This window comes from Centruroides vittatus, unplaced genomic scaffold (assembly GCF_030686945.1).
Source record: "Centruroides vittatus isolate TY-2023 unplaced genomic scaffold, ASM3068694v2 contig_1154, whole genome shotgun sequence".
NCBI classification, from domain to species: Eukaryota; Metazoa; Arthropoda; class Arachnida; order Scorpiones; family Buthidae; genus Centruroides; species Centruroides vittatus.
The window spans coordinates 1,420,666-1,431,486 of NW_027120741.1; the positions used below are offsets into that span (position 1 = coordinate 1,420,666).

General features: G+C 23.6%; 1 protein-coding gene across 1 annotated transcript; it reads right to left on the reverse strand.

The window, feature by feature from the left end:
* Positions 1-9,108: 9,108 nt before the first annotated feature.
* Positions 9,109-10,504, reverse strand: LOC136978458 (protein HEXIM1-like). The gene has a single exon (XM_067274168.1). The coding sequence runs from the start codon at positions 10,141-10,143 to the stop codon at positions 9,457-9,459; it is 687 nt and encodes a 228-aa protein (XP_067130269.1). The 5' UTR covers positions 10,144-10,504; the 3' UTR covers positions 9,109-9,456.
* Between the last annotated feature and the right edge of the window lie 317 nt (positions 10,505-10,821).

The window sequence follows — 10,821 nt, forward strand, 5'->3', positions numbered from 1 at the left end:
TGTTCCTGTGACGCAAAAGGATGATCCAATGACGTCACTTACTTGTGTATGACGAATTATAGTCCTTTATTTTTTTATTTTTTCACTTTAACATTTTATTCGGTCTATAATATTCAAATAAAATAAAGAAATATATTTTTCTTATTAAAATGTTTAATTTTTCATATATATTAGCTTTATTATTAATTAAAATATAGAAAAATTTTGCGGATAGTAATAGTAATTTTTATTGTTTTTAATTGAGTTTTCTACACATTTTTTCATAGTGAATATTCTAGTAGAAAGAAATAGCTTTCTTCTAACGAACGTTAACACTTCGTGACATAAAAATTATGATTATTTGATAAACTGATGATTGAATATAATTACATGTGCTCCAAGGTTTTTGGATTATATCGTTACTTCGATATTAATTCTAAAGTAGAAATACTCAAATAAAAATGGATAATTAATTATTTAATAACCTTTCTCTAAGTTTAACTTTCTAAAAAATTCAGAAATAATTTTTTTCTTTTGTAATATAAAGAAACCTTATATATCCTGTGTGTATGTGTGTGTCTATATATATATATTATATAGACACACACATTATATATATATAATATAATATATATTATATTATATATACTTTATATATGAATAAATATATACTTATATATATTTATATATACACATATTTAATATACTGTATATAAATGTTTAAGATTGTATTTATTATTATATTATGTATTATTATTAATGATATTTATTATATTTTAACCACACGGAATGGTGCGAAGCTATAATTTTAAGTTTAATCTTCGAAATATAATACACATTTAATTGTAATCTTTATGCAGTATTTAAAAATTACTATATGTCTTGCCTTTTCTTTACCTTTTCTTTTTTTATCTACACATTTAATATGTCTAGTTTTTGCCTAATATTTGTTTTTCATATAAATTCAGATATGTTAAACCTTTGAATAAAGCTTAACACATAAAAACTTCATATCATTTGTATGGATGTATATTTAATACCGGTAATTCATAAAAACTATAGGTAAAAATAAATAAATTAGTAAACATTACACGATTAATCATATCATAGATTAATATATCTATGATTAATCATTGATCATTAATCATAGGTATATTGGATTATTTTACAAATATGATAATTTAATTATTTATTATTATATAGGCTTATTTTTTTTCTAAATATTTTAACCAGAAATAAGCAAAAAATTAAAATTAGAAATATGCTGTTTATTATCTTATTAATATTAGCATTAATTATTTAAAATTCAACGTAAATATTGATATTTTGGCGAAAGATAATACAGACCATTCCATTCCGATACTCAGTCGAGATTTTAAGGCAAAAGATATTTTAAACATTAATATAAATTTACTCGTAAATGCATACCAATAATTTTAAATAAAGATATAATAACAAATTAATTTTTTCTATATTTTTTAATAATATTTCGATTAGAACTACGTAGGCTAAATTGCTATATTTTTTTTCTTTTAATTGAAAAATTTATATAGGATTTGTATTCGGAAATTTAAAAATTTGTTCGAAAAAGTTTGACTTTCAGGATGCACTAATTATAAATTATTTATTTATAAATTTGGTTAGTGTAGTGCATATTATACAGCTTATATATACTCATATATAATATAATATAGGCTATGCATTTTTTTTAAAGTACTATTTCTACATCGTTATTTTTCTTAATAAAAATTTTAATTATGTAGAAAATAAATGCTTTGAATAAATTATATTTAAAGTTAATTTCTGAATATATGCAAAATTTCGAAAGAAACTTAATATTAATTTTAAAATTATTATTGAATAAGTAAATAATTTTTCTAATCAGTTATCTATTATTATGTATTATAGATATAATATACAATATATGTATAATTAATATTAGTTATTTATTTTGAAAAAAATAACACTTAGAAACTTCTTCATCGTAATAATCATTATTTTAACTATATTAATTACTAAATATATGGAGATATCAATCTATATATACATATATGTTCATTTTCAAGCAACGGAACAAAAAATCATTAATATGTTACACATTATACACATTTTCTGCACGAATAAAATTAATTATACTAATCGCTCTTTTTTCGAATTATAAATTCGAAAATAGGAACGACTTGATAATTGATGAATATAAGCACTAAAAGTTATGTCATTTTTAATATTTATCACAGTAAAATTCTGGAAAGTAGACAAAACTATTACAAAACCGAGAAATAAATAATAATTTCAAGTATTAAAACTTACTATTAGAGAAAAATATTGGTTTTAATAATGGAGTAATTCTAAAAGATATGTTTAAAAAATACAAATAAAATCTTAAGTAATTTTTTAAATTGCTTTTCCAGATTTCTGTTTATTCTTGAAAAAGTATATAATATATGAATATTTGATAAATCTTTATTAAATCAATTTAATTATTAATATCACAATATATAATTATCAATCTTCATTACGCTTTATAGTCAATTTTCATTAATTATTTGTATTAAAATTAAGCGTTAAATTACTTTATTCCCATCTAATATATTATTTACATCCAATAAAATTCATAAAACTTGAGTTCTTAGACCTAAAGCTTATTTTACAGAATTGCATTAAAAAGGTCTGTTTTAAACTGAAATAATTAATATTTTTAATCTTGAACAAGAAACTAATTGAACTGTACACAATAATTATTTATTTTAGTTACATCTTAATAAAACTATAAATTTTTTCCTGTAAATCAATATTTCATATATTTTTATAAATAAAACAAAGTAACATAAAACATATTTGTGCAATTTAAACAAGATAATTAGGTTTTCTTCATTTCTCAAGTGAAAAATCAGACTGTTTGTCAAAAATAAGCTTATTTTGTCTATCTTGAAACAAAGTAATTTTATAAATAGTCCTCTAAACAGATTTTACAGTTTGATTGACAGTATTGAAATGCACCCAATTAATAGGCTACTTAAACATGTTAAAGAATAGCAATGGAAGATAAATGCATTGTACTCTTCTCTTTCATTTGTTAATTGACTTAAAACGGTTAAAGTGGATTTTTTATTTTTCTTTCACTGATAAAAAATTATAAATTAAAAAAAAATTAAATAAGTATGGAATCTTTTTTTCATTAATTGTAACAAGCTTGATTGTTTGGAGAAAAATTGTTAAAGTGTGTTAATTTCAGTTACGCTTTCACATTAACAGTCCGGAAACATGAACAATAATACTAACTTCATCTCGATGTTATAAATGTAACTTTAGAGAACATGGAAAGACCTGTTTGAATTACTGCCAATGACAAAATGCATCTATATATAAATGTGAAGAAAACTAACCACTGCATCAGCATTACGCTCAAAAAATAAATAAATAAATAAACCATAACGATAGAATATTATAATAATTATCTCATAAACAAATTTTTAATATCGATTGAATTTAAATTTTCATGAAAATAATAATAATACATTACTTAACTTTTTAATTTTTATAAAAAATTAACTCAACACAACCATGTTTTATATTACTATTCTAAATTTCCTATATTAAGTAACATTTCAAGAATCAGCAGTAATATCATCATTCTATACCATAATTCAATGTTATCTAATCTATTTTTAAAGCATTATTAATTATAACTTTCTATAGAATACATATTTACAATATGTTATAAAACTATTTATAATGCAAGAATTTAATTAATATTCTTGTATATATGCATGTATGTATATATATTTATAGTTATATATATGAACCTATATAATTTCTTTATGTAAAAAAGTTTTAAATAAGATATAGAGATAATTTTTTAATTAATTTTGATTATACTATTATATGTTTGAATAATAACTATAATTAACTAGAGGAAAAAATATAAATTGTTCTATAAAATATGATTTAAAAAATGATTATTTTTGGATATGTAAATTAAATTTTATTTCAGGTTTTTTGGTGATAACCTTTAAATTTTATAAATTTACAATTTAATAACAGTAATTGTGATAATCTTGCATTAATGAAATGATTGATATCAGCTAAATTTTTAATAAAAATTTATGCTTCATTTCTTGTTAAGATCGCAAAGAGGTAGAAGAGAGGGAAAAAGTGAATGGAGATGATGTAATAGGTAATGATGTGTTCTCGTGTGTCTACGTTTTATTTCATTTAAAAATTAATTTAATATTTGCCTGACAAAAATGATTTATTTTGGTCTTATCTTTTTGAAATGAAATAAATGTTGGCCTTATTCCAGTTGAAACTTTGGATTTTTTTCTTACTCATTATTTTTTATATCGCTCTTGGAATTATTCGTGGCACTATTAAGACAATTGGCGTGAATAAATAAAGTGAATTTAAATTTAAATAGTTGGACTTTACGAGCGTGTTCTAAAAAAAAAATTAGCTAAGTTATTTTATTTATTAACATTCTCTACAACGTTTCTTCGTTAGTATGTATTATTATTAATTTTAAATATATTTATATATTAATTACCTAAATTTTTATTCAAAATCGACATTTTAAAATAATATATGGATGTAATTATTTTTAAAGTACAATAAAGTTTTTTATTAATTTGTGATTTTGCTGATTTTTACGTTTATTGCATGTTTTTGTAATAATCGATTAAATTTATTTTTGTGAAATTAAATTGATTTTCTATAAACGACTTACACTTTTACTACGTTCTTTGCGCCTAAATGTAGCAAAGATAATATTCTTCTCTACATTCTAGCTGCTTTTCGTAATGATTGAAAGATAGAATTAAATTTGGATGATATATTTTATGTTATCTTTAACAAATAAATGTGATATATTAAGAAATATATATTCAATAGAAGCATTCATTTTCATAACATCATTTCAAGAATAAATATTTCCTACAAAATATAGGTATATGTATGTAGATATATATTTTGTAAATCTTATATTTCTTATATATTAAATATAAATAAATACATAAAAACATATAAGGCTATAATTTTTCTTGATACTGCTAACGATCTTTTTTAACATTATATGATATAAATTACTTTCGAAGATTGCCTGTTTAGTAATTATAATCACATATTATTATTATTATTTCAAAAATATTATACGATTTGCATGTTAAAATAATACTTTAAAAACTCTTCGTAATTATAAAGAAAAAATGATTTGTTATGATTTCCTTAAAATTCTGGTTTTTGTAATTTATATATAAATTTGGCATTCAATAATATATATTTGAATAATCTAGCATAGCCTATATATATATATATATATATTGTTAATCTTTAGAATACAATTTAACTTCTTACTGATCGAAAAACCAAAAATATAACAATGTCGTTTAACTTCTTTTCCGGTGAGATATTTGATTTTGATGATATACTGTATATCAAGCGTGAACTGTAAGAAGTGCGACCTTCTCTTTCAAATATATAGCACAATTTTTTTCATTTTTCTTCTCTTTCTGCATTATAGCCGTGTAAATTTAATTTACCGATCTCATTCTAGCTGTTCGAGCACTGAAGTATTGATTTTTCAATAAATTAGTAACATTTTCTTATCAATAATTTACGTCAAATCTAATGTTTTATAACTTTGGATTTGATATAATTGATTATTTACTTTGATAGCCAATAATATTTACCATTCCGCTCATAATATCGTTATATTTAAAATTATAACAAAGCATTTTAATACGTTCAATTTTCATAATAAAATGAGCTAATTCGTTATTTTCCTGAATTTAATCTATTATTCATCTTGTTTGTTACGATTTATTCTTAACTACATTACGAAATTTCTTACATTAAGCTATAATTTTAATGACAGTAATCGATTGTTTTATATTAAGCTACTTTTGGAAGAAAAGTTTGCAAATAATTTTGTAATATTCTTATAGCAATGCTTTTAGAAGAATGTGTTTCATTTTAATTAGAATTTTCATTACAATTTCCTTCATATTCTTAAGATATTTTTATCATTGTTGCATAATTATATACACATATAAACTTTCTGTACTGTTCGATAATTCTTTAAAAATTTTTAAAGATTTAAAGCAAATATAAAAATAATCTTCGTACAGAATACCTAATTTTTTTAATTATTTGATTACGAAGGTAAAAAATTCTTTCTTTCGTTTTTTTTAATTTGTGTGTTGGTTAGAAACTTTGCTGGAAATTAATTTCCTAACTTCACTTAAACACAAAGATATTTTAATACATTTGACAATTTGAAGAGTTGTTATTTGTAAGTTCTTGTAATTTTATTTTATTTTTTATTTTTTAAATTTATTTTTATTTTTATCTGAATCATCCTCAGATTCAGAATTATCATTTCATTAAAGCAGATAATTCTGAAAATAAATGGAAAATTTTTCAACAAGTTTAATTCAATCCTGACAGAAGAATCAATTGTAAAATAATGAGAAAAATACTACAATTGTAAATTTTAATACAACATAATTATGTGATTAAATAATTATGAAGTATTAAAATTTACAATTTTCGTATTTTTCTGCCGTATAACATAATTTACAGGGCAGAACATAATTTCAATTTTATTCCTTACTTTTTTCGTAGGAATTTTTCGGTGGAATCTTATTTCACGTAAATGTTTTATCAAATTCACAAAACTATAAATATAACATATCAAACACTCGGTTTTAGTATTGTAGCCTGTTTTAAGTGTAAGAAGCCATGAAACTGTTATCAGTACACATTTATATGAAAGAAAAGAATGATGACTTATTTATGGATTAAAATGATTTGCTTTAATATATTTTATTTTATATATATAGCCTATATAATTTTAAATATCTGTTTTTCTTAGATACAAAATTGAAAACTTCTAAACTTCTAAAACTTGTGCTAAATGTGTTCAAAGTTTCCGGGAATGGACCGAAAAATCAAAGCGTGTTAGAATATTTTTTCAAAATCCTTAACTTGAACCTTTTAAATTTTCTTATAAGGCTCAAGGCAATAATAATTATTACCTTGAGCCTTACTTTATTACCTTCCGCAATTACTCTATTTTTCTGATATAGCTCCTAATAATAGTTTTCATGACCTAAAGTTAAAAGGGAAAATTTTCATCTTGTATGAGTCGATAGAACTAGTACATGATAAAAAGAAGAAAATTTGCGATCCTTGAAACTGATTTTTATAAATATTTTCTGAATTTAAGAAATCACTAGCGAAAGTGCATTGATTCTAATGCGACTATTTTGAAAGATGTTAATTTTTCAAAAATAAATGTTTTTATATCTTAACATATTTTGATTTTTTGACCCATTCCTGAAAATTCTCGAACACATCTAATACTTTTTATTTACATTGAGAAAAATGTTTTTTGTTTTGTTTTTAACTCATTTTAGCACTATTCTTTCAAAGTTATCTACTTACAGAATAACCATTTTAAAAAATTAAATAGAAGAAACGTTATACTTACACATTATATACTAAGTAATTTTTAAGAATTGATTTTATGTGTTAAGCTAAAAAGTTATCCAAAGATTATGCTTTTAAAATTAAATTAAAAATGTATTTTTATATTTAAATTCATGACTGATAGAAACATCTTAAAATCTTTTAACTTAATAAATAGGCTAGGTCTGTTTCAATAATCTGTTTTTTGGATGTTTTCGCAATTAATTCGAAGCCAGTACAGTATAAGCTTAATTGAAGAATTTAAAGTCCGTATTTTATTATGTTATAATAATATTCTGTAAAATCTTTTGGGTAAAAGATTAATTAAATTAATCGTAAGTAAAGTATCGAATACTGTTCATTATCAGATGTCAAGAGAATTGCTAATATTTTCTGTCATTTCCTTAAACTTGTTATATATCTTTTCTGGATTTTCCCATTTAAAACCAATTTAAAAACGTTAAAATAAAAGCAAATCGGTATAATGCCAACCAGCAATCGCACTCTGCTGCCGTGATAAATATGGATTCAAATAATTATTTCTCGTGGTAGTTTGATTTGGGTATAGTTTCTCGTTTTATTTACATTAAAATTGCATTGTGAATCAGTATCCTCTATAATACTCAAAATTTAAGGCCAATTTTATCCGTCAATGCATGCTATGTTTAGAGTAACGAATTCGTAAAAGAAAGGGATATTCTTTACAGATAAAATTTTGTAATCATATTGTTTAGAACACAGAAAACGCTAAAATAATGTGACTTAATTTTTATAGTATTAATAAAATGCCAGGTGTATTATGAACTATAAAACTAATCTCGGTTTTGTATCATTATGAACGATCTTTTCAAAACGAAATCATCGAGGCCAGATGGTTGTCATCCCACTACTGTTAAGAACCCAGAAACGAAAAACTTTAGGAAATTTTTGGGGGTAATCTGAACCGAATACGTCGGTCCCCATCGGGGTTTGGCAGGCCCAAACCCAGGATGGCCTTGATTTTTAAAGGCCCTCTTAGTGCCTATTTAATTAAGCATAAGAAAAAAAAAAGGATCATTGCATTAATGATGTGAAGCAACACTCCAACCAAAAATGTGTTTGAAATAATGTAAGTGATAATAATGGAAGATTTAATTTTTTAAAAATCATAAGGTAATGAACAATCCAAAGAAATTGCTATTTTACAATTACTGATTATTTTTTGTATAAAAAGGTTAAAAATTAGTTTTATTAATTTTTCGAATCATTTTTTTCTATTGCTACATTTCAACGTGTAAAAAAATGTTATTGCTAAACTTTATATCTTTGGTTTTCAGATAAATTGCATAAGTTGTTTCCAGAAATTCTAAAAAACGTCTTTACCCACATTAAAACATTTTAAGATGACTTAAAACATCGATATTTAAGCAACTTTTAATCTGTAAAAATGTTAGAAGTATAAACTTAAATGCCATCCATTTTTACCTGTTCTTTAAATCTAAAAATTGACAGTATCGTGAATGAAATATTGTTACTACATTACTATGATTGATTTACTATTAAAATAAATTCTACTTGAATTGTATTTAAAATGATTATATACCTATATATTTTTCCAGTAGTTATGATAGTTCCATAATTTTATTTTTTTATTCAAATCTAAAAATATCTGTAATGACTCACACAAAACAGGAAGTAACTATTCTTTAATACTATATCTGACACTTTGGAAATCTACACACGCGAAAAGAAACATCAGCATTATTTTAAAAATCTTTTATTTTCTCTTTCAAAAACTCAATAAATAAATTTAACAATAAAAATTTATTTTAAATGACTTAAATAATTTAAAAGATAGAAAATAAACTTCTGAAATGTGATCAAGGAAAAAAAAAGTTTCGAAAATAATGTAACGTGTTTACAGATTAATTATGATGACAGAAAATGATTTTCTTTGTACTTTATATATAATCTATATCCTTCTTTCGTATTCTACATCTTACGGGTTACTAAAACGGATATTCAAATAAATTGTTAATCATCGCTGATTGTATTCTCATAAATCGCTTCGGTCAGTTCTTCGTTTTCTGTGCGTAAACGATTATTTTCTCTCTTCAAGTTTTCAATTTCTTCCCTAAAGACGATTACTTTTTGCCAATAATCATCGTTTTTCTGTTCTAAACATTCTGTTTGTGCGTCGTTCTCCAATATTTGGTCTTTATGATCTTCTTTGGCTTGACGGCATTTTTTTTCAAGTTCTTCTACTTTATCTTCTAACAGTAAATATTCTTGCACAAGATCACTCTTAGATAATCCGTTCAATCTTTCTGTATGAACATTTTCGTAGGCTTCTGCAAATTGTTTTTGCATATATCCTTCGTTTCTCAAACATTCACTGGGAGTGTTATTCAACACATCGTCGTCGTCGAAATAATTGGGCTCTTCTTGGTTATGATCGGCCATCAGAAATTGCGTTGTGTTGTAAGGTGCTATGGCTTGTCCATTTGCAAACATTTCTTCTCTCACACGATTTGCACGTTTAGTCTCATTCTTATCGGCTTTTCTTTTTTCTTTCCACGACATTTTATGATATGGTTTCCATTTACGTTTTTTCTTATGACGGTCTTTTTTCGATTTTAACTGTTCACTCTTGTTCGTATTCTGATCACCAGATGGCAATACTGACACATCGATATTCTTTGTCGAATCTTCTATATCCATGATTACAAACAGATTCTGATTCGAATAAACGTAAATAACATAAAAGTATGAACTTACAAACTTAAAAAACTGATTTGTCTTCGGACAGGCACAAAAACACAACCACACACTTCCATCTCCGACGTTCGTTTAGCGATTCAACTTGACGCAGATCACTGTATCTCTATTGGAAAATAGTTCCTGATCAAAAACGGCTAAATTCCGACATAATACATATATATTTCCAAACTTAAATTTCCCAGAACGTCAAAGAAATAAATTTTCAAAGTTCTCAAGTAATCTGAAGACAAACCTTTCTATTTATAGATTTTGTAGGCGTAGTGATATTCGAATGTAAATAGTTCCGGTGGTTATGAGACCTCTGGTGAACGAAAATAAAACGTTATTTAATTATTACTTCAAAGATTAATTTTGTAATGTAATATTGATATGGCGTAATTATATTACAATTTTATTTAATAAGATTTCTTGTATACGTATATATTGCTTAGTATATTATTAAAAAGGATATGAACAATTTCTTATATTATTAATATAAATATAAATATATATATATATATATTTAATATTTAAAAGTATATATATATCCGACACCTACGATCATCATCATCATCGTCGTCGTCGTCGTCCATGAACCAGTGCTCGTTGGAATCTGATGCTATTTTCACCATCCTTTTC

Bases quoted from the DNA above. Each gene is read 5' to 3' on its own strand.
- LOC136978458 (XM_067274168.1), bottom strand. From the start codon at position 10,143: ATGGATATAGAAGATTCGACAAAGAATATCGATGTGTCAGTATTGCCA.